The 23,184-nt window shown below is 64.1% G+C and overlaps 2 protein-coding genes across 3 annotated transcripts; both read left to right on the top strand.

Annotated features, from left to right (window-relative positions):
* Positions 1 to 101: 101 nt before the first annotated feature.
* Positions 102 to 12,808, top strand: DMTN (dematin actin binding protein). Its single transcript, XM_064175764.1, has 17 exons — positions 102 to 571; positions 6,778 to 6,841; positions 7,112 to 7,168; positions 8,000 to 8,074; positions 8,244 to 8,399; positions 8,533 to 8,577; positions 9,145 to 9,253; positions 9,386 to 9,442; positions 9,536 to 9,691; positions 9,774 to 9,883; positions 9,973 to 10,078; positions 10,685 to 10,749; positions 10,841 to 10,889; positions 11,425 to 11,432; positions 11,625 to 11,684; positions 11,778 to 11,858; positions 12,001 to 12,808. Exons 3-17 carry the CDS (start codon positions 7,151 to 7,153, stop codon positions 12,112 to 12,114), a joined length of 1,209 nt encoding a protein of 402 aa, XP_064031834.1. The 5' UTR covers positions 102 to 571; positions 6,778 to 6,841; positions 7,112 to 7,150; the 3' UTR covers positions 12,115 to 12,808.
* Positions 12,809 to 12,832: 24 nt separating this feature from the next.
* Positions 12,833 to 22,401, top strand: LOC135192543 (actin filament-associated protein 1-like 2). 2 transcript variants are annotated; one of them, XM_064175762.1, is made up of 16 exons: positions 12,833 to 14,072; positions 16,699 to 16,827; positions 16,924 to 16,998; positions 17,139 to 17,215; positions 17,809 to 17,899; positions 17,982 to 18,181; positions 18,266 to 18,445; positions 18,670 to 18,783; positions 18,915 to 19,011; positions 19,093 to 19,331; positions 19,422 to 19,552; positions 19,646 to 19,766; positions 19,877 to 19,985; positions 20,192 to 20,571; positions 20,653 to 20,763; positions 21,547 to 22,401. In XM_064175762.1, exons 1-16 carry the CDS (start codon positions 14,057 to 14,059, stop codon positions 21,571 to 21,573), a joined length of 2,097 nt encoding a protein of 698 aa, XP_064031832.1. In that variant the 5' UTR covers positions 12,833 to 14,056; the 3' UTR covers positions 21,574 to 22,401. The 2 variants fall into 2 exon arrangements, with proteins under 2 accessions (XP_064031832.1, XP_064031833.1); XM_064175763.1 differs by lacking the exon at positions 12,833 to 14,072 and having other exon boundaries at positions 16,781 to 16,827; positions 16,927 to 16,998.
* Positions 22,402 to 23,184: the final 783 nt, after the last annotated feature.

The following is a 23,184-nucleotide window of genomic DNA, read 5'->3' as shown; positions in this document are numbered from 1 at the left end:
GGGGAGCGAATTTGCTTCGTCATGATGCCCGTTAATGCTCCTCTTGTTGGGAGAGAGCCTGAGCCAGCGGCGGAGCGGCGGGGACCGGGAGACACAGGGGCGAAAAGAGAGAGGCAGGGAGAGGAGGGAGAGCTGCACCCAGCTGCACCCACCCCACCCCACCTCTGCACCCACCCCATCCCGTCCCATCCCACCCACCCCGCGGCCCGGAGGTGCCGCTTGGGTTATCGGTGCGGAGCGGCTGCTGGGCTGGGGAGATAGGAGCGGAGCTGCTGCTGCTCCTCCGCCCGCGTTCGCCCACCCGCGCCTGGCGCTCGGCTCCAGCCCGCACCGGCACCGCCGCCGCTTCAGCTGCTGAGGCCAAAGGGTTGGGGCAGTTCGGCAACCAGCGCGGTCCTGAGGCAGCCCAAATCCCCCCACGCCGCCACCACCCCACCCCCCCCGGCCAAGCGAAGGAGGCCAAGGGGGTCAGCGGCGTCATTCTTCTCCTCACCATCCTCCTCCTCTTCCTCCTCCTCCACCCACCAGCTTCCCCGCGGCTGGAGGAGGGATGAGGTATCCCCACCTTTAGGTGAGTGTCCTCCGCACGGTGGTGGGGGGCGCTCGGTTAGTGGGGGGGGGGCTGTGTGTGTGTCACTTCGTGGTGGTCTCCAGCAGTCGCTGTTTGTTTCCTCCCCCCCCCCCCCGCGGTGTTGCTGCTCCTCCCTCCCCCTCAACCCCACCCCAACCTTTCCCTGGCTCTGCGGAGTCCTCTGCTTCTTGGCGGGGGGGGGGGGGGGGGGGGGGGCAGCTGGGGACAGGTCGTGTGTGGTGTCGTCGCCCACCCCCCCTAGAGCAAGTCTTAACCAGGGGTTGTGGCCATGTCCCCTCCCCAGCGCTTGTCCTTGCTGGGGGTGTGGGGGGGCTGCAGGGACGGAAGGGCGGTGACCCAAGGCAGGGACATGGAGGGGGGGGGGCTCCATCGCTGTTTGGGGTGGGGGAAAGCTGTATCCCTCCTGGGATCCCCACCCGTGTCCCCTCCGTGGCAGCACAATGCTCCCAGCACCCCCTGCTTCACTGCCCCCCCACCCCCCCAACAGGGCCATCCTGTCCTCTTGCCCGGGGGCGCTGCCACCGGTGTGCCCCATGGCGGGGGGGGTGACCTGAGCACCCCGGCCCCATTCCCGGCTCTACTCGTGGAGTGACTTGCTAGGGTCTCAGCATGGTTGCTGGCTGTGGGGGTGGGAGCACATCCACCCCCCCGGCGCAGGCTGGGAAGGGGTTTGGGGCACTCTGATGGGGTTGTGGTGGTCGAGGTCTTGCCACGGGCACAGGATTTCGGAGCCCTCCCCCCAGCTCCCATCCCAGAAGCTTCACTTAGCCCCTTCCAGCCCCCCGCCCACCCCGCCCTGCCGTGGAGCATCACAGACCCACGTGGGGGGGTGTGTGAATATTTGGGGCGCAGAACCTGCCGCTCCCCAGCTGGGGGGGGATGGGGGCAGCTCCTTGGCGGGGAGGGGTCAGCCCCTGCCTGTGGGCGGGCAGGACTGGTAGGCAGGCAGGGCTAACCCCAGCCTCTCCCAGGAAGACCTGGGCCACCAGCTGCCACCTCAGCTTGCCCCTGGCCGTATCCCACTTCCTAGTGTCCTGCCAGGTGGGTGCCTCACCATGGTAGCCCCCCCCGGGGTGCCCAGGGACCTGCCGCCCCAGGGCGCTGGGCACGGCCCGGGGTGGTGCCCGGCGCTGGGGGTTGCGCTGGGGACTGGGCACATCCCCAGAGCGGCGCTGGCAGCCCCGGAGGGACGTGGGCAAGCCACGCACCCCCCCTCAGCAGGACCCTCCGGCCCCTCCGCGTGCGGGATGAGCAGGCTAATCCCGCTTCAATCCCGGATCAGGCGCCACGTGAGCGGGCTGCGGCGTGGGCACGGCGGCGGGGGGGCGGGCACGGACACCCCCAGCGGAGCTGCCGCTGAGGGCCAGCTCATCCCCACTCTGAACTTGGCGGGGGCGGGGGGGTTCGAAGCTTGCTGGTAGGGCTGGTGGCCAGGAGAGCAGCCGAGTTGGCCCAAACCCCTCAGATGGGAGGGAGCAAGGTGGGAATGCCCCCCCCCCCCCCCCCCCAATCTCCATCTGCATCCCCAGCCCCCTCTCAGCCCCAACCCCAGTTCCACCTCCATCCTTTTGTTTTTCGCCCCCATCTCCATTCCTTCCTCACCCTCACCCCCATCTCCACTCCTTCCTCACCCTCACCCCAATCTCTATTCCTTCCTCACCCCCATCTCCACTCCTTCCTCACCCTCACCCCAATCTCTATTTCTTCCTCACCCCCATGTCCATTCCTTCCTCACCTTCATCCCCATCTCCATTCCTATCTACCTCATCTCCATCCTTACCTCCTTTCCCATTCACCCCCAACCCCATCTCCACCTCTGTCCCCATCCTTATCTCCCCTTCCATCCCCATCCTCATCTCCTGGGGGGGGTAGGTGGATTTCTCCTATCTCCTCCCAACCCCCAGCCAGGGAAACTGAGGCACCGAGCTGCACCCACGGAGGGGACGCGCTGGAAGGGTGCATCCTGCACCCCAGGGGGGTGGAAAAATCCCAGATGCTGGCAGCTGGAGGCTTTTAAGGCCACCGAGGTGTCCCCGGTGCCGGGCAGGCTGCCAGCGGCTCGGAAGCAATGAGGCTGTCGATAGCCAAAAAGGGTCGATGCTTGCTGCTGGGCGATGCTCGGGTGGGGATGGAAAGGACAAGAAAGAGGACAAAGGAGGAACCGGACACCGGTGAGACGCGGGTGGGGGCCCCACGTGCTCCCCGCTGCGATCGAGTTGCCGGTGGGGCCCCCACGGGTGGCCCTGCCTCGGTTTCCCCCGGTGGGGAGGGAGAGGGATGGATGGGGCGGATGGGATGGGTGCTGCTTGCCTCGCCCGTGCTGTGTTTGTTTGGGGTTGAGAGGAGGAGGAGGAGGAAGAGGAGGGCAGGGCTGGACTGGGAAGCACCGGACGCCGTTCCCAGGGCTGGCGGGAACCGTCTGTTCGGGGAACTTGTGACCCCAGCCTGCGTGTCGTGTGTGTGTCCCCCCCCGACGTGGGTGCTGGCAGGCAGCCGGGGGCAGCTGCGGGAGCGGCAGGATGCCCGTGCCCGGCGCTACGGCAGGGCTATAAAGCTGGCAGGGAGGAGAAGGAGGAGGGACAAGGAAGGTTAGAGGGGTCCCTACCCGCTCCCCCCAACCCTGGATGCTTGGGGGTGTGGGGGTGGGCGATCCAGCCTGCCCCCCTGTCCCCGCTGCTGATGGCTTTGGCGGCTGTGAAAACTCCAATCCGGATTTCCTCGGGGTGGGGGGGAGGGAATTGGCCTCTTCCCGCTGCAGCCGCTCCAGCTCCTCCTCCCTGCCCTGGGATATGCCATGCAGGGCGGGGAGGCGGGGGGGATGCCCAGCACCCCTCCGGCCCTCCGAGCCCCCACCAGCGCACGATTTGTCCGTCTGTCTGTCCCTCCCTTTCCCACCGCTCTTCCTCCGCCCATCCCTTCCTCCCCAGCATCTTTCTCTCCCCGCTCCTGCGTGGGTACCCTCAGCGTCATTTTGGGAGGGGGACACAGGGTGATGCTAACATCTCTCACCCCCCCCACCGCTTCGCCTCACCTCGCTTCCCATCCTCCTCCCGAGCAGGAAAATCCCAAACACGGGCCCGTGCGGTCCTTATCTCTTGGAGCAAGGGATGGTGCTGGGCACCTGCCAGCCAGGGCTGCTGGGGAGATTGGAGGTTGCCATGGGGAGCGAGGCTGCCAGCGGGGGGGTGGCTCCCTGCCTGCTGCAGATAAGCTGTGCCCGAGCCCCTCAGCTTGGAGGGGACACACAGACAGACAGAAACGCGTACAGAGAGACACACAGAGACAGACAGACAGACAGAGGCACAGGCACACAGAGCAGGTTTGAGCTGCGTATGCAGCCCTGACACCCTCTTTGCCAACCCTTGGGCTCCCTCCTGGCATCTCTCCACACTCTTTTCCAGCTTCTTTTCCTTCCCCCCCCCCAGCATCCCCACCCCCTGACCCCTGCACCCACCCACCCCATCCCCACACCCACGCCCCCACTCCTGACCTCACCCTCCCACCCCCCGTATCCCCACCCACCTTCCCACCAGCCTCCATCCTTTCCTCTCTTCTCCTTCCATTTGCCATCTCATCCCTCTGCTTGCTGCCACCACCATGTCCCCAGTGCCCACTCCCACCCAGTGACCTCTGGCTCTGCCTCTGGAAACTGTGAGCTCATGGGGGTGAGGGTGGCAGCAGCCTGCCCACACAATGCTGCCTTGTACCAGGCTGGGTGCTGCCCATCCCACCAGCAACCAGCCCCCGGGGAGGCACTGGGAGGTGCTAGATAAGGGCTGGGAGAGGATCAAGCCTCCTAAAACTGCGAGTCAGCTGGGGCAGGATGGTGCCAGAGGAGGGGGTGATGCCTCCATGGAGCAGCTCCAGTGCTGGCAGATCCTCTTTGTCCTGACTTGACCCTCATCAGAGGCAGCCAAGGGTGGTACACGGTGCCAGGCTGACTGCTGGCAGCTGCAGGATGCTCCAAGCTCTGACCGAGCCTCACCTGCCCAGGGAGGTTGAGTCCCTCTGCCTGGAGGTGTTTTACAGCCATGGGGATGTGGTGCTGGGGGATGTGGTGCTGAGGGATGTGGCTTAGTGCTGGACTGGGCAGAAGGACTGAAGCTCTTCCAGGGCTTTTCCAGCCTGGATGCTTCCATGATTCTCCATCAGAGGGCTGCAGCAGCTCTGCTCTGAGCACAGGCTGAGAGAGTTGGGGCTGTGCAGCCTGCAGAGGAGAAGGCATCCAGGAGAGCTTGGAGTGGCCTGGCAGGGTCTGAAGGGGGCTGCAGGAGGGTTGGGGAGGGACTGTTGAGAAGGTGTGGGAATGGCAGGAGGAGGAGGAATGGGTTTGGAGTGGCAGAGGGGAGATGGAAAGTGGCTGTGAGGGAGAAGTGAGTGTGGTGAGAGACTGGCACAGGCTTCCCAGGGAGGTTGTGATCACATTGGGTGCTTCTGTGCTCCACAACCTTCCTGGAGGTGCTCAGGATCAAGTTAGATGAGTCCTTGAGTGACCTGTTCCAGCAGGGTTGGAGAGCTCCACAGAGGCAGAGTGCCAGGGGCTGGAAGGGACCTCCAGAGCTCAGCCAGCCCAAGCCCTGCCAGAGCAGAGCACACAGCAGCACATCCAGGCAGGCTTTGGATAGCTGCAGAGAGGGAGACTCCACAGCCCCCTGGGCAGCCTGTGCCAGGGCTCTGCCACCTCACAGGGGAAAAATTCCTCCTCAGGTTTCCATGGAACTTCCTCTTCCTCAGCTCCCACCCAGTGCCCCTTGGCCTGTCCCTGGGCAGCACCCAGCAGAGCCTGGCTGCAGCCTCCTGCCACTCACCTGCACAGCTTGAGAACCACTGCTGAGGTCACCTCTCAGCTCCTCTGCTCCCAGCCCCAGCTGCCTCAGGCTCTCCTAACAGAGCTGTTCCATTCCCTTCAGCATCTCTGTGGCTCTGTGCTGGACTCTCTCCAGCAGTTATAGAGTGCCCAGAGCAGGGCAGCAAGGCTGGGGAGGGGCCTGGAGCACAGCCCTGTGAGGAGAGGCTGAGGGAGCTGGGGGGGTGCAGCCTGCAGCAGAGGAGGCTCAGGGCAGAGCTGATTGCTGCCTGCAGCTGCCTGCAGGGAGGCTGTAGCCAGGTGGGGTTGGGCTCTGCTGCCAGGCAGGCAGGGCCAGCAGAAGGGGCCAGAGGCTGAAGCTGTGGCAGGGCAGGTTGAGGCTGGAGGTGAGGAGGAAGCTCCTGGCAGAGAGAGTGATTGGCACTGGAATGGGCTGCCCAGGGAGGTGGTGCAGTGCCCATGGCTGGAGGTGTTGCAGCCAAGCCTGGCTGGGGCACTGAGTGCCATGGGCTGGTTGGTTGGGCAGGGCTGGGGGCTGGGTGGGGCTGGGGGGGCTTGGAGCTCTCTGCCACCCTGCTTGGTTCCATCATTCTGTGATTCTAAGTCCCTCTTGAACTGGGCTCCCAGAACTGGACACAGGACTCCAGATGTGACCCCAGCAGGGCAGAGTAGAGGCAGCAGAACCTCAACCTACCAGCCACAGCCCTGCTCACCCACCCCGGGGTGGCACTGCCCCCCCGGGCTGCTGCTGCTGTGCTTGCCTGGGCTGGATGAGCTTTTCCCAAAGCCTTCCCCCACCTCTGGCAGAAGGTGGGAGGGGAATGGGGAATTTTCCCCTTTGTGTGGGTTTGAAAGCTCAGAGAGGGGAGGGCTGCAGCCGGGGGGGTGCTGCAGGATGCCGGGCAGGGGGGGTGGTGGCTGAGCACAGCACTCCCCCATCCCGGCGCTGCTGGAGCCTTCCCGAGGCCACTCACTGGCCGGCAGGGGACAAAGAGCTTCATTACCTCTGCTCTGCCTGCCAGCCCTCGTCAGCAGCCGCAGGGCCTGGGGGGCGGCAGGAGGACGAGGCTGGGCAGCCAGCAGGGAGGTGGTGAGGAGGTGAGCAGGGAGGCGCTGGGGTCAGCATCCCTGGAGGGGCTCCAGGGGTGTGGATGTGGCACTGGGGACAGGGCTTGGTGGTGCTGGGTGCTTGGTCAGTCCCTGGAGGGGCTCCAGGGGTGTGGATGTGGCACTGGGGACAGGGCTTGGTGCCCATGGTGGGGCTGAAGGTTGGACTGGATGACCTTAGAAGGCTTTTCCAACCCAAACACCTCTGTGACTCTGTGCCCACCCTGGTGCCACCCTGTGAGCCATCATCACCTCTCTGCCTCTCTTGCAGAAGCAGCACCCAAGCCCCAGCCTGGCAGCAGCACCCAGAGGGATGTGGAGCCACAGAGGCAGCAGTGAGTTTGGGGGCAGGGGGGGTCGGGGGGGCAGGGGGTCGGGGGCTGGCATGCCCCAGCACCTCCTCCCCCTGTCCCAGGGCACACCCAGAGCTGTTTGGCCTTCTTGGGGATGGTGGCATCCCCTGGCAAGCCTGCCATGCTGCCAGTGTGTGACAGTGAGGCTGTGCCAGCCTTGTGCCACCTTGGGGTAGAGTGCCTGGTGGGGGGTACACCTCCTGGGCCCCCCCTGGCAGTGCCCTGACACCCCCTGTGCCCCCCCCCGTGCAGGACCCTGTGACTGACACAACCTCTCCAGCCCACAGCTGAATGGAAAGGCTGCAGAAGGTAAGAGGGTGGCACAGCAGGGTGCTGGGGCCTGGCACACTGCTGGGGGCACAAGCAGGGCACTGGGGGTTAAAATGGTGCTGGGGACACAGGAGAAGGTGTTGGGTGTACAAAGCAGGGTGCTGGGGGTATGGGGTAGGGCACTGGGGGTTGGCACACTGCTGGGGGTTGGCACACTGCTGGGGACATAAGCAGGGTTTTAGGGGTACAGGGTAAGGTGCTGGGGGTTGGCACACTGCTGGGGGTTGGCACACTGCTTGGGACATAAGCAGGGTGCTGGGGGTTAAAATGGTGCTGGGGGCACAGGGTAGGTTCCTGGGGGCAGAGGAGAAGGTGCTGGGAGCATGGTGCAGGGTGCTGGGGACTGGCAGGGGGCTGGGGGGCACAGGGAAGTGGGGGGCCCTACACCTAGGCAGGGCACCGGTAGGCTCCGGTGGCCAAAGGCAGAGGTTGGTGGCCAAGGACATTGGCAGAGTCACTCTGGGATGCTGCTAGCAGAGTCCTGCCTTCCTCCTCCTCCTCCCAGTCCAGCCTGGCAGCACCATCTAGTGGCAACGCGTCCTGGCCAAGCCACTGCCACCTCCCGGGTGCCCCTGCCCTGAGCCACACCGCTGGAGCTAAGGAGACCCCCAGCGCCCAGCCAGAGCTAGCCCAGCCCCAAGGAGGTTTCCGTGCCCCCCTGAGGTCCGCGGGGCACAAGGGTGACCCCGGGACCCACCCCCCAACCCCCCTGTCGTGACCTCTGGGATCATCCTGACCATGACCCTGAGGCCCTTCCTGGGCTGCTCATGCCCAAGGATGAGGTTTGCTGAGGTCTCCTTTCCCTTCCAGCAACCTCTGACCTCCCCCGGGAGTGTCTGCTCCTCCCGCGGCTCCAGCGTCCCGGGCTCGCCCTCCAGCATCGTGGTAAGAGGAGGCTGGCAGCTGGCACCCAGCCCTGGGCTCAGGGGGTGCCTCCCCAGGCCTCCCCCATGCCCCCAGAGGGACCATGGAGGATGCCATCCCCCGGGGTGAAGCCCTCCTCATTGGCCAAGGTTCTTCAGCCCAAACTGAAGATGTTTTTGCTTCCCTGCAGGCCAAAATGGACAATGAGGTTCTGGGCTACAAGGACCTGGCTGCCATCCCCAAGGACAAAGCCATCCTGGACATCGAGAGGCCTGACCTGATGATCTATGAGCCCCACTTCACCTACTCCCTGATGGAGCACGTGGAGCTGCCCCGCAGCAGAGAGGTGAGGCCGCTCTGGGGTGCCCCCCCAGGGTGGTTGTAGGGGGTCAGAGGGAGGCAGCTCAGCCCCTGGGGCAGAGCAGGGGCAGAGGGCAGCTGTGGGGCTGCTGCCTGAGAGTCCTTCTTGCCTCCTGCAGAGGTCTCTGTCGCCCAAATCCATCTCTCCTCCTCCGTCTCCAGAGGTGAGTAGGCACAGGGGGGGCTGTGTGGCGGGGGGGGTGGGGTGGTGGTGTGATGGAGAAGATGAGGAGGAGGAAGGTGGTGGTAATGATGGTGATGGAGATGATGGAGTTGATGATAGTGATAGAGATGATGGAGGTGATGGTAATAGTGATGGTGGCAGAGATGATGATGATGAGGGTGATGGCAATGATGGTGATGATGGAGATGACGATGAGGGTAGTGGTAATGATGGTGATGATGATGATGATGATGATGATGATGATAACGATAGTGTAGATTATGGTAGTTACAATGATGGAGATGATGATGATGGTGATGATAATGATGATGGAGATGATTGTGATAATGAAGATGATAGTGGTTACAATTATGATGATGATGATGGTGGGGACAATGCTGGTGGTGATGATGAGGGTGGTGGTAATGCTGGTGGCGATGATGAGGGTGGTGGTAATGCTGGTGGCGATGCTGACGGCAATACCGTTGGCGCTGGTGCCGCTACTGACGGCAGTGGCGATGCCACACCGCCAGGGGGCTCCCTTCTCAGTCGCCGCTGCCGCCCGCAGGTGATCCGGGAGTGGCTGGAGAGCAGGACCCCTGCCAGCGCCCCCCTGCCCCCCGCTCGCCAGGGCAGCAGCTCCACCCGCAGCAGCGTGCAGCACTTCCACCGACCCGGTGCGCCCCTACCCAGCACCCTGCCCCCCCCCAGACCCCAGCGCAAACCCCGCACGGGGGGGGCTGGGCGAGCCCCTTCCCCGCAGCCATCACCTCCCCGCTCCCAGCCCCCAACTCCCTTTCTCCTTCCAGAGACCGACACGACCGAGCTCAACATCTACAAGAAGCCTCCCATCTACAGGCAGAAAGGTGAGGGGGAGGGGGCGAGGGGGGCGGCACCGGTCCCGCGGCAGGGGAGGGCACCCAAGGGCGCTGTGTCACCTCCTCCCCTGTGCCCTGCAGACCACCACCACCCTGCTGCCCACCACGGCAAGCATCTCATCGAGGACCTGATCATTGAGTCCTCCAAGTTCCCTGCGGCGCAGCCCCCAGACCCCAACCAACCTGCCAAGATCGAGACCGACTACTGGCCGTGCCCCCCGTCCCTGGCTGTCGTGGGTAGGCTGCGCCGCGCCGGGGCCGTGTGCCGCTGCCACCGCGGGCGCGCAGGGTGGGCGTAAGGTCCCCTTCTCCCCTGCAGAGACCGAGTGGAGGAGGCGGATGGCATCCAAGCGAGGAGAGGAGGAGGAGGAGGACCTGACGGAGGAGATGAAGAACCTGCGGGAGCTCCAGAGGCAGGAGCTGAGCAAGGTGAGCGGCAGGGCAAGGGCGGCGCAGGAGGAGCCCTGCCGGGGCCGCTGCTGCCACTGCCCCTCCCAACTGCGTCCCTTCGCCTTCAGGTCACCTCCAACCTCGGGAAGCTGATCCTGAAGGAGGAGATGGAGAAATCCCTCCCGATCCGCAGGAAAACTCGCTCGCTGCCCGACAGGACTCCCTTCCACACCTGTGCGTGGGCAGCCCCTGCCCAGCCCTGCCTGCACCCCTGCCAGCTCCCACGCCTCTGCCTGCACCTCTGCCCACTCCCTGCCAGCTCCCACATCTCTGCCTGCACCCCTGCCAGCTCCCACACCTCTGCCCGCACCTCTGCCCACTCCCTGCCAGCTCCCACATCTCTGCCTGCACCCCTGCCAGCTCCCACACCTCTGCCCGCACCCCTGCCCACTCCCTGCCAGCTCCTACATCCCTGCCTGCACCTCTGCCCACTCCCTGCAAGCTCCCACATCCCTGCCTGCACCCCTGCCAGCTCCCACACCTCTGCCCACTCCCTGCCAGCTCCCACACTTCTGCCCGCACCCCTGCCAGCTCCCACACCTCTGCCCGCACCTCTGCCCACTCCCTGCCGGCTCCTACATCCCTGCCTGCACCCCTGCCAGCTCCCACACCTCTGCCCGCACCCCTGCCCACTCCCTGCGAGCTTCTACATCCCTGCCTGCACCTCTGCCAGCTTCCACACCTTTGCCTGCACCCCTGCCCGCTCCCTGCCAGCTCTTGCACCCCTGCCTGCCTCCAGTTCCCTGCCTGCCCTTCTGACCACCTTCTGCTCTCTTGCAGCTCTGCACTCGAGCAGCTACAAGAGCTCCTCACTGCCAGCCTCTGGCAGGAGCACCCTCACCCGGGTGAGTGGGCAGGCAGCTGCCAGGGTCGCACTGCCTGGGATGAGCTCCGGGGGTGGCACCGCCCTGACACTGTCCCCTTGTCCCCTTGCAGCTGCAGTCGGCAGAGTTCAACTCAGCAGGCAGCGAGAAGAGCAGCCCAGGTGGGCATCAGCCCCCATGGCATGGGCATGACCCTGGGACGGGGGGCACTAGGGTGGGCCAGGGGGTGGGGGATGTCCCAGGAGATGCAGGGATGTCCTGGGGGTGTCCCCAGGGATGGAGGCTGCAGAGGTGCCTCAGGGGTTCCAGGGATGCCCCCAGGGATGGCAGAGGCAGAGGTGTGCCAGGGGAGACAAGGATGCCCTGGGAGGTGTCCTAGGGAATGTGCCCAGGGCTGGGGAATTCTGAGGTGCCCTGGAGGCTGCGGGGCTGAGCCCAGGGCTGAGGCTGCTCGGATGTCCCGGGGGGGGGTCCTGGGGCGTGTCCCCATCCCTGCAGGAGACGTGGGAGGCAGCTCAGGGGCAGTGGGAATGTCCCTAGGAATGGGGTGGGGATGTCCCATGGGATACTGGGGCAAGCCTGGGCTCAGCAGAGGGTGGAAACCCACCTGCCAGGGCCCCTCCTCACCCGGGGGGGCACTGCAAGGGCGGGGGGGGTGCTCCCCAGGGCTGATCCTTGCTCCTCTCTCTTTTGCAGGCCTGCAGGTAAGGGCACATCTGGAGACCCAGCAAGAGGGTGCCACAGGCTGGGGCATGGCACACTGGGGGCACTGGCGAGGGTGGGGTGTGCTGGGCACCTGGAGACCCTCCTGGCCTTGGCCTCAGTGTGGGTGGGGGAGGTGGGGAGGGTGGGGGTCACACTGACACCAGGCTTTAACACCTCCCCCCCCGCCCCAGAACGGCCAGCGTGGGCGCATGGACAGAGGCAACTCCCTGCCCAGTATGCTGGAGCAAAAGGTGAGTGGGGCTGGGGGGGTGGATAAGGCTGGGGGGGGCTGTGGAGAGGGTCTTACAACCCCTCCCCCCCCCCCCCTTACACCCACCTTGCAGATCTACCCCTATGAGATGCTGATGGTGACCAACCGAGGCCGAGTGAAGCTGCCCCCAGGAGTGGACAGGACCAGACTGGAGGTAGGAGCTGAATGGGGAACCTGGGATTGAACTGGGAACGGTCTGGGGGGGGAGGGGATGCGGGAATTGGGGGGGCGGGGGGAAGGAGTTACCCCTCCCCCCCAGCACCTCCTCACCTTCCTCCGTGCCTCCCCCACGCCAGAGGCATCTCTCCCCCGAGGACTTCCTGCGGGTCTTCGAGATGCCCCCCGAGGAGTTCAGCAAGTTGGCGCTCTGGAAACGCAACGAGCTGAAGAAGAAAGCCTTCCTCTTCTGAGTCCTCCTCAGCCCCAGCTCAGCCCCTCTCACGCCGTCTAAACGCCCCCTCCCCCACTCCTCCTTTTCCCCTCTCCCAAAGCCCCTCCCTCCCCCCTCCCCCCTCCCAGCTCTGCCTCTCACCTCGCTCCTCTGGTGGCAAAAGGGCTCGGGGCGTGCGGGGGGGCTCAAACCTGCCCCTCCAGCACCCAGCGATGGGGCTGGGGGCAGATCCTGCCCAGCGGTGGGCACGGTTCAGCTCAGAGGTGTCTGTGTGTGGGGGGGGGGGGGTCTCTGTGCTTTGTGTCCCCTTCTCTGCTCCCCCCACAAGCCAGGCATGCTGGCGGGGGGGGGGGGGGGCTGCCTTCAGCTGGCAGTGGGGTGAGGGTCAGCAGCCTCTGGATCTCATGCCAGGGTGCCCCCCCTGACCCTCCCTGGGCTGCCTCTCTGTGCCCCCTGCCCCCACTCTATGATGTGTGAAGAGCCTGGGCAGGGGGAAGGGGGGCACCTCGCTGCCAGGCTGGTGTGCCCCCAGCAAAGCCAGGCCAGCAGCCCCCCACTTCTAACACACACACAGCCCCTCCCCACCCTGGTCCCTCCTGTGCCAACAGCAAGGACCACAAGGACACTGCCAACACCTGCCTGGCACCAGGCTGGCAGAGGGCAGGGCTGGGATGCTGGGGAGGTGGAGGAGCATGGGATGGAGTGTGGGGGTCTGGGGCGGGGGGGGGTGGGGTGTGGAGTCTAGGGCTGCTGATGCATCCAGAGCTGGGGAGGGGGCATGCAGCTGGCTCAGGGGGTGATGAACTGGGGCACTGAACCGGGCAGTGGGGCAATGAACTGGGTATTGCACACTGGGCTAAGGGGCAATGAACTGGGTAAAAGGAGGGGGGGTCGGGGTGGTGTTGAACACACACCCCCCAGGAGCAGGGCACAGCTCCATGGGCACCACAGCTGCCAAGGGTCTGGGTGAGGACTGCCTGGCACCCCACAGCCGTGCAGGGCAGGGCTCAGCAGCAGGCAGCACTCTCCCTCCCCCCCCCCTCCCTTCCTCACTCCTATCCCTTCCTCTGGGCACATTTTGGGCAGGACCCCTCTTACCTCTCTGCTCACCTTCCCACTCCTCTCCCTCCCAGGCTCCTTCCTCCCTCTTCCCAGCCGCTAAACCCTGTCGGGATGTCAGGAATGTAATTCCGGGGGGACCCCCCCGGACCCATTCTTGCCTTTTCACTGCTACTGAGGACAGAAACACCAACAGCAGCCCAGCAGACCTATAAATAGCTATAAATATTGGGGTGTTTGGGGACCGAATCCCAACTGGTTTCACTTTCTCTGTTCCGTTGGACTTTTCTTCCGAGCTGCTGGTGTCGGAGGCGCTGCCGTGAGAGTGATTTTTTTGCTTACAATTAAAGGTGAAATGGCTTTGGCCAGGCCAGGCTCTGCTCTGCTCCTTCCTTGCTTCAGCCTCTCCCCACCCCGCCCCAGCCCAGCAGCGCTGAGCGCGGCCCCGGGGCCCTGCAGATGGCGATGGTGCTCCAGGGGAGGATGAGGAGCTCTGCTCTTCCCCGCCTTCCCCCCCGCCCTAACTGGGATGTGTTGGGGGTGCCAGGGTGTGTGCGAGGCGAGCTGGGCCGTGCCGAGACGGGGAAGGGCTGATCCGGTGCTGGTCCAGTTCCTGGTCCTGCTCTTGGTCTGGGTTCTGGTCTTGGGTTTTGATGCCAGGTCCTGGTCCTGATCTTGGTCTTGATGCCAAGCCTTGGTCCGGGTCCTGCTCTTGGCCCTGGGTCCTGCTCCTGATCTTGGTCCTGGATCCTGGTCTCGATTCTGGGTCCTGCTCTTGGTCCTGGTTTCGGCCCTGGTCCCGGTTTTGCTCCGGGTCCTGGTCCCGCTGCTGGATCCGGGTCCCGGTGGCGGTGCCGCCGCTCCCAGTCCCCATCCCGGCGCGATGTGACTGAGCCCAAGCCATGGCCCGGCAGAGAGGTAGGGGCAGGGGAGGGGGCGAAGCGGAGCACGGCTCTGGGGAGGGGGCGAGCCTGAGAAAGGGCTGAAAGAGGAGGCAGGGAGTGGGGGGTGAGGACGCGTGGGGAGGAGAAGGGGATTGGAGGGGGAAGGGTCACCCACGGGGGTGAGCTTGGGCTCGGAGGCTGCCCGGTGGGATGTGAGTGTGCACAAAGGGGGCGTGGAAGGGCAATGGGGAGCAAGGGAAGAAGGAGACTGCAGAAGGAAGGGAAATGGGGGGGTCTGGGGGAGTGGGGAAGTGAGGAGTGAAGGGGTGCAAGGGTGGTGGGTGTCAGATTTTGGGGTGTCAGAGCGGGGGTGAGGTGCCCAGGTGCCCCCCTAGATATGGTAGGCTGCCAGTGTGCAGGGTGTGGGATGCCAGCATCCTCCCTGGGGCCGTTGTGGGGGTGCAGAGGCCGCGGGGGGAGAGTCTCCACCCTTTAGCCGTGGCCTGGAGCCTCAGGAAGGGTCACGCTGGGGCCAGGAGCGGCTCCAGGAGGCTCGGGGTGGCCTCCAGCCTCCTCCTCTGAGTCATCCCGAGCTGGGCAAGAGCCAGAGAGGGGCCCTGGGGTACCTCTGAGCTGCTGCCCCCCCTCACAGAGGAGCAGGGCTGAGCCCAGGCACCTCTCACCCATCGTGACATGGATTAACACAGACTTGGGTGCAGGGCAAAGGTGCCAACTTGTGGCGCTGGCATCACCCAGGGCTCATTTGTTCCTGTGGCACCCCTTGGGCAACCCTCTCCTGAGGAGGTGCCAGCAGGTTGGGCCCTGCCCCCTGGGGCCAGGAGGGAGATGTTTGTGTGCTGCTGGGGGGCGTTTTCCGCCCACCCTGGAGACCAGAGCAGATGTTTGTCAGCTGCGTTGCCTTCCCCCGGCCCCAGCTGCAGGCAGCTGGCACCACCGCACGGACGAGGGCATCCCCTGCCCGCTCCTCGCCCAGCTGTGGACACTGCTGGGACACCACCGGGCACGGCTCCTCCTGCCCGAAAGAGGGCACGGAGGCCAGCTGGGGGGTGGGGGTGCAGGGGCGGGGGGTGAGGGGGTGAGCGGACGGAGATGTCATTGCCCAGGAATTTGGCCTGGGCGGGGGAGGGGAGAAAGGGAGGGGGAGGAAGAAGCGGGCACGGCGGGCACGGGGACAAGCCCTCTGTCCCCTGCCTGGTCGCTCTTTGCCCCCACCCCCAGCGCTCTTCGGCCAGCCCCTGCCCCAGCCTCCCCCCCACCTCCACCTTCCCCGGCAGTGCCCCAGGGGCTGTCCCCCCCCTTTCCCCTCCCCAGTTTCCAGGGCAATGCAGATGTTTGGGCCCAGCTCCGGCGTTGCTCAGCCTGGCTGCCCTGCCAGATGTTTCCTCTTCCCCCTGGGCAGGGGTGTGGGCGCCCCAGCTGGGGACAGCAGGGAGGGGGACACTGCTCCCCCCTCCCCCCCAGCACCTCTGCAGGAGCTTGTTCCGTGTGGGACCCGGGGCGGGGGGGGAAGTCCTTTCCCCACCTGCCCTCCCCTCCCCCGAGGGGGTTGCCACTGGTTTGGCATCGCTGCCAGCCTGCAGTGGTGTGCCAGGGAACCAGGGGGCCAGGGTGAAGTGGGGGCATTACTTCACTGGGCTTGTTCCTCTTCCTCCTCATGGAGTGATGATGAGGAGGGAGGTTGTAAGCAGAGCTGGGGGCGGGGAGGAAGCCAGCCCAGCCAGGCCCCGTGCCAGGGTGCCCATAGTAGGTCTGCACCATTTTATGCCAGCAGGGAGCAGAGCAGCTGGGGCAGAGCAATGCAGATCACTTCCAGACGTAGAGCAGGGAGGAGATGGGGACCCAGGGGGGATGGTGGGGGGCATCTGCCCACTTCTGTGGTGGCACTTGGAGGTGCCCAGGGTGAGGGGTTAGGCCGGGGGGTGTGCATGATCCTGCCCTGCCACCTGCTCCTCCAACGAAGGAAACACCTGCCCAGACCCAGAGCTGGCATGTGGAGCTGGTGGGACCCTCTGGTGGGACTCTCTGGTGGGATCCTCTGCCCGTGCCCAGACCATCCTCTGGGGCTCCCCAGTCCTCACAGAGGGGGCACAAAGCAGCTCCTTGTCCCACCCCATCCCTCCTTCCTGGCACAGCAGGGTCAGGGTCCCCAGCTGGCACTGAGCCCTGACCCCATTCCTTGCCCTGGCAGCAGGCAGTGGGTGACTGCTCAGCATTTTCAGCATGCCCCAAGCAGCCTTCCTCTGTCGCTGCCATGTGCCATGCCTCCTCCTCTTCCTCCTCCTCCTCCTCTTCCCCATAGCATGGAGGAGCAGCCCAGGGCCACCCAGCACAGCCCCCAGCCATGACTCCCCTCACCCAACTGGGAACAAACCTTCTCTGTGAGCACACACAGAGGAGCCTTCAGCACTGCAGGTCCCCGTCCCCCCCTCCTCATCCTCCCCCGTCCCCCCCAAGCCCATCAATAGGAGGATTGTGCAGAGCTGGGGCAGGTGCTTGGGAGCAGGGGGCACGGTCGGTGGTGTCGGGGCACGGCTGCTTGGCACCGGAGACCCTCTGCCAGCGTGAGGGGCTGGGGACTGGCATCTCTGCCTGCACGCCGCCGCTGGCAGGCTGTGGTGGCATGTCCTTGCCCCCTGCAGACCTGGACAGGCTGCTGTCGGATCTCAGATCCTTCCTGCTCATCCTGGACCGGGAGAGCCTCAGCACCGCAGCTCGGGCCAAGAAGAAGTCGGTGGCTGAGCTCCTGTCCCGGCTGCAGAGCCCCTCGTGTGAGTCTGGGGTCTGCGGGGGGGTGCAGCGGGGCGGGCAGGGCCCAGGAGCGGGGCCGTGACTGTGGGTGTGGGTGTGGGTGTGCCCCCCCGCAGCAGAGGACGCAGAGTACATGATCATGCGCTGCCTGGCACCCTCCGCAGGGACCCCGCACGGACGAGCCAGCCCGGGTGAGTCTGACCCACATCCCCGCCCCCTCCTCCCTGCTGCTGCCCTCTCAGGTGTGCTTGGGGGCGTTCGGGGGTCTCTGGGGGCGTCTGGCTCCTGGCAGACCTGGCACCTGGCTGCCAGTCCTGTTTCTTTCCCCCAGGAACCAGGGCAGTGGATGGGACAGGAGGGAGAGGCTGTGAGTGCCACTCAGCCAGCGCCCTGAGCCTGCCCCGAGGGGTGAGGGTGGGCAGGGGGAGAGGGCGTCTGGGGGGCTTGGGAAGGAGGACTGTGTTGGGAAAGGGGATGGGAAAGGGCACAGGGGATGGGAAAGGGCACAGGGGATGGGAGAAGGGACAGGGGATGGGAAAGGAGGCAGAGGACGGGAAAGGGGACAGGGGATGGGAAAGGGGACAGGGGATGGGAGAAGGGACAGGGGATGGGAAAGGGGACAGGGGATGGGAAAGGGGATAGGGGATGGGAAAGGGGACAGGGGATGGGAAAGGGGATAGGGGATGGGAAAGGGGACAGGGGATGGGAAAAGGGACAGGGGATGGGAGAAGGAAACGGAGGCTGGGAAAGGGGACAGAGAGAAAGGGGAGAGAGGGAGAGGGGAGAGGGAACAGGACAGGAGATGGAAAGGCGTCAGAGGACGGGAGAAGGACACTCGGTGACCATCCCTGCGCTGAGGGGTGGGGGGGTCAGGGCAGGCTGGGACGTTGCTGTGCTTCCTGCAGCCCTTTGGGGACCCCACCAGGTCACCCGGGGCGGGGGGGGGGGGGTAGATGGGATGGAGGTTGGAGAGCACCTTTGAGGACCCCTTCTGCACCCAGAGCAAGGTGCTGGGCACCTCAGCGCCCCCACCAGGCGATGACTGCTATGAAGACGCCGAAGCCCTCGGCTCCAGCAGGTGCCCTGCCTCTGGTGAGCACACACCCACCCCCCCCCACCCCCCCCCGCCCTCCCCAGCATCCACCCAGCACCCTGACACCCTCCCTGCTCTCAGGGGGTGCCGACAGCGACAGCAGCCACTACGAGTCCTACGAGGAGGATGAGGATGGGATGAAGGACCGTGCCCACTACCTCAGCCCCGAGGCCGAGCCCCCCGGGCGCCCCCAGGCTCAGCTTTGCGGCTTCCTCTGGAGGAGGCGCTGGCTGGGGCAGTGGGCAAAGCAGCTCTTCATCATCCGCCAGCATGTGCTGCTGGTGAGCAGAGGAGGAGGAGGAGGAGGAGGAGCGGGGATGAAGGGCGGGAGCAGCTCCCCTGAGCTCTACCGACCGCCTCCGCAGTGCTTCAGGTGTGCCACCGACCCGCACCCGCTGCTGGAGCTGGACCTGCGCGGCTGCAGGGTCACCTACAAGGCCAAGCGTGGCAAGAAGATGCCCCACGCCCTGAAGGTGACAGGCACAGTGGGTGAGACCCTGGTCATCGGCTTCCAGAGCGGGCAGCAGGCTGAGGACTGGAGGAAGGTTTGGAGGTGTTGCAGCCTGGCAGAGCTCTGCGTGGGCAGGAGGGGAGGGATGGGCAGGAAGAGGCAGGGGAGGGGCACAGCGCTGATGGGGATGGGTCCCGAGGCGGCTGGAGATGGGCATCTGAGGCTCTGCCCCCAGCTCCTTCCCGCCTCGGGGTGCTGCGGCCCTGTTAGATGGGAGCAGGAGCTCAGGGCCGCAGCTCTGCCCCTCTCCCTCGGCAGGTGATTGAAGAGGTCAGCAGCGATGCCCCGAGCGGGCTGGCAGCCATCAGCGTCTCGGTGCCACCCTCCTCCAGGCTCAGCAGGGTGAGCTGCTCGTCCTCAGGCGTGGCAAAGGTCTGCTGGGGGTGTCGAGAGGACACCTCAGTTCCCTGCCCTAGTGCAGTGACTCTGGGGAGGGTGGCACGGTCAAGGGTCGGGGAGGGGCGTCAGGTGCCCACTGGTACCCTCTGCATTGCCATCCTCAGGCTGCCAGGTGCCAACTCAGCGAGGAGAAGGAGGAGCAGGGCTGCTCCCAGCGGAGCCCTTCCCGCAGGCCCCGGCTTGAAGAGGATGCTAAAGGAGGTGTGGTGGGTGGGGGTGGGTACAGGGGTGCCGGGGGGGGGGGTGTCCCTGCACCCCATACTGATGGGACCTGCCCCCCAGGTCTCCTGGCAGTGCGGCTGCGGGGGCAGTGGCAGCGGCTGTGGTGTGCGGTGAGACACGGAGCCCTGCACATGTTCCCCGAGCCTGGCAGTGCCCAGCGCCCCGCCTGTGCCCAGCGCCCCGCCTGTGCCCTCAGGCTGGAGGGCTGCCAGGTCTCCCCAGGGGTGGCCTCCAGCTCCCCCACTCAGCATCTCCGCATCCACATCACCCAGCGGGGCCGGGAGCTTGCCCTGCTGCAGGTGAGCAACCCCCGTGGCACCCCTGTGCTGCCCACTTCACCTCTCCAGGGGGGACACCCACTGACCCCCACACCCTCTGCCCCACACCAGACCCGCTCAGACGAGGAGAGGGAAGCTTGGCTGAAGACCTTGAGGGCCAGGAGAGGAGGGGAGCCTCCCGGTGACAAGACCCCCGAGGAGCACCCCAAGCTGGGTGATGCCAGCAGCTGCCCTGCTGCAGGGTAAGGAGCTGCTGGCCAGCGTTTGGCCAGCCCCAGCCCTGCCGCTCGGGTGCGGGGCCGTGGGCAGTGATGGCAACTCCCTCCCGCTCGCAGTGGGCTCCTGCTGCGCCGTGTCCCCACCCCCAACGCCTACATGGATGACCCCTTCGGGCAGCCCCCCGCAGCCGAGGGCCCCAAGCGCCTCTACTCCAACATGGAGCGGCTGCAGCAGTTGGTAACCTCCACCGATGCCACTCTGTGTGTGTGCCTGTGCCCACCACGGGCCCCCCAGGGTGGCAGGGACAAGCTCCCACCACCTGCTTGCCCTCGGGCTCTCTCCTGCAGCAGCAGAGCTTGGACCGAGCGGTGCGAGGGCAGCGCCAGAGACCTGTGTCTGCAGTGCCCGGCGGTGCCCACAACAGTGCCCTGGGCAGAGGTTTGTGCTGGCAGGGAGGTGAGCAGGGGCTGGACGCTGTAGCCAGGGCAGCAGTTGGGGTCCCCCCATGCACCCCAGCCCTGTGTGTTGGGGTGGAAGCTGGGAGAGAGGCTGGGACGACCACGAGTGTGGTGGTGTGCTGTGATTGCTCTGCTCTTCCTCCTCACCATCCACCCCCTGCTCTTCCTCCTCACCATCCACCCCCTGCTCTTCCTCCCCAGCAGCTCCCCAGGGCAGGGCTGCCAGCCCGCAGCAGGCAGGCTGGAGCCAGGAGCTCCGGAGCAGGGATGTGTCCCAGTCCCAGCACACCCTGGCACTGCCTGAGAAGAAGGGAGCCCGGGATGGGCTGGATGGCCTCATCGGTAGGACCTCAGAGGGGCTCTGCCCTTGCCCGAGCAGCCAGAGGGGGCAGGAGGTGCCAGGGCTCGGCAGTGCCCCCATTGCCCTCGCAGGGAAAAGAGCTTTTCCCAGGCTGGAGGAGAAGGTGGAGCCGCTGGAGAGGACCTGCCCCGTGTCGGGCAGGCTGAAAGCTGGCTCGGAGATGAACCTGCTGGCCATCGGCAAGTCACTGAAGGGCCACACCACTGCCACCAGCAGCTCTCAGGTAGGGGGGGTGGGCACCGAGGAGGGCGTGGGCTGTGGGGAGGGTGGGCATCGCCCTCTCTCCGCTCTGCTCTGCCCGCAGGGCTCATTCCCGGCACCGCTGCTGAAGCGCACAGCGTCGGCGAGGAGCGCCCCGAGGCCACCTCCTTCCCCGGTGCTGGTGGAGAGGGGGAGTGTGCTGCAGAGGAGAAAGGTGCCAGCTGGGAGCTGCCGGGGTGGGCACAGCTGGGCTGAGACGGGTACCACCCACACCACTGGCTGCAGAGTGCCAGGCAGAAAAGAACCTGGAGGTGTTGGTCAAGTGAAGCTGTGCCAGGCTGTGCCCAGGTGGCCATCAGCATCTTGGCTTAGATCAGCAAGCCCAGCAGGAGCAGGGCAGGGATTGTCCACCCGGACTGGGCACTTGCTGAGGGCACAGCTTGAGTGCTGGGGGGCAGTTCTGGGTCTCTCACTCCAAGAAAGACATTGAGGAGCTGGAGCAGGCCAAGGGAGCTGGGGAAGGGTTTGGAGAACAGGGATGGGGAGGAGCAGCTGGAGGAGCTGGAGGTGTTGAGCCTGGAGAAGAGGAGGCTGAGGGGAGACCTTCTGGGTCTCTGCAGCTCCCTGGGGGGAGGCTGGAGCCAGCTGGGGGTTGGGCTCCTAAGGAACAAGTGGCAGAATGAGAGGAAATGGCCTCCAGGGCAGGTTCAGGAGCAACAACTTCTTCCCCTTGAGGGCTGCCAAAGCCTGGCCCAGGCTGCCCAGGGCAGTGGTGGAGTCCCCATCCCTGTAGGAGTCTCAAAGCTGTGGAGCTGTGGTGCTGGGGGCCATGGCTTGGTGCTGGAGTTGTTGGTGTTAGGTTAAGGCTTGGACTTGGTGACCTTGAAAGCCTCTTCCAACCAAACCCATTCTGCACCCCTATGGCAGCCGTGGGGGTGGCAGTGGGGAGGGGAGGGGGTGTGGGTGGGTTTCACCACCCTCCTTGGCCTCTCTTCAGGAATGGGAGATGAAGTCTGTGATGTGAGCAGCACCCAGACACCCCTGCTGGCCTGGGCATCTCTCAGCACCGCACTGGGCTGCATGTGGATCATGCAGGAGCAGCCTGGCACCATCTCAGTATCAGCACCAGCCCTTTGGCTTCGCATCTATCTTACCCCTCTGCACACACAGCCCCCCCGGGTGGGCTTCCAGGGGCTCTGGGGTGGGGGCTCAGCTCCTTCTGCCCCTTCCACTCTCCCACCCCTCTCAGCACCTTGATTTTGGGGCATGGAATGCCCAGTTGCACCCTGATGCCCATGTCAATGGGATGAGGCTGACTGGCACCATGCCACCAGCAGCATCTCGATCCCCTTGGGGACAGGGCTGGGGGGGGGATGTGCTGAGCTCCTTCCACCTTCTCACCCCTTCCAGCACCTTGGTTTTGGGGCACAGAATGCCCAGTTGCACCCTGATGCCCATCATTCATCATGCCACCAGCAGCACCTCAATTGCCCTGGGGGCAGGGTTGCTGGGGGAGTGTGGAGCTCCTTTTACCTTCTCATCCCTTCCACCTTCTCACCCCTTCCAGCACCTTGGTTTTGGGGGGCACAAAATTTCCACTGGTACCCCCACATCCTTGGGGTGGGTCTGGCTGGCATAGTGCCACCAGCAGCACCCCAACCCCTTTGGGGACACCCAAAGTGAGCAACCAGGGAGCGGGCACAGAGTTTGGGCTACCAAACTGCACCTCCCATGGAAGTGTGGAGCTCGGGCTGGGCCCTGGAGCTGCTTTCCAGTTGCTGTGTCCCTCTGGCCTGGGGAAACATGGACAGGTGCTGGGATTAAAGATGAGATTGATATTACTGCTCTTAAAGGGACTATTATTATTATTATTATTATTATTATTATTATTATTGTTTTCAATTTTACTTTCTGCTATTTTATTTTCTTCTATTTTTATTTTATTTTATTCCATTCTATTCTGTTCCAATTTATTTTGTTCTGTTTTATTTTTTTATTCTATTATTTAGTTTTATTTTATTCTATTTTATTTTGTTCTGTTCTGTTCTATTTTGTTTTATTTTGTTCTATTCTCTCTTTTTTTTTTCTTTTCCCTTTTCTCTTTTCCTTTTTTTCCTTTCTTCTTTTTTATTTCCTCTTTTCTCTTTTCCCTTTTTCGTTTCCTTTTTATTTTCTCTTTTCTATTTTTCCTTTTCTCTTTTTCTTTTTTCCTTTCTTTTTTGTTTCCTCTTTTCTCTTTTCCCCTTTTCATTTATTCTTTCTTCTTTTTTCTTTTCTCTTTTCCCTTTTCTCTCTTTTTTTCTCTCTTTTCTTTTCTCTTTTCCCTTTTCTCTTTTTTGTGGGTTTTTTCCCACTCTTTTCTTTTCTCTTTTCCCTTTTCTCTTCTTTTTTCTCTCTTTTCTCTATTCCCTTTTCTCTTTTTTTCTTCTTTTCTCTTTTCCCTTTTCTCTTTTTCTCTCTCTTTTCTTTTCCCTTTTCCCTTTTCTCTTTTTTGTGGGTTTTTTCCCTCTCTTTTCTCTTTTCCCTTTTCTCTTTTTTTCTTTTCTCTTTTCCCTTTTCTCTTTTTTTTCTTCTTTTCTCTTTTCCCTTTTCTCTTTTTTTCTCTCTTTTCTTTTCCCTTTTCCATTTTCTCTTT

This window comes from Pogoniulus pusillus, chromosome 42, assembly GCF_015220805.1.
Source record: "Pogoniulus pusillus isolate bPogPus1 chromosome 42, bPogPus1.pri, whole genome shotgun sequence".
Lineage (NCBI taxonomy): Eukaryota > Metazoa > Chordata > Aves > Piciformes > Lybiidae > Pogoniulus > Pogoniulus pusillus.
The sequence above is the reverse complement of the archived record's forward strand: the minus strand, read 5'-3'. Positions and strand labels throughout refer to the sequence as shown.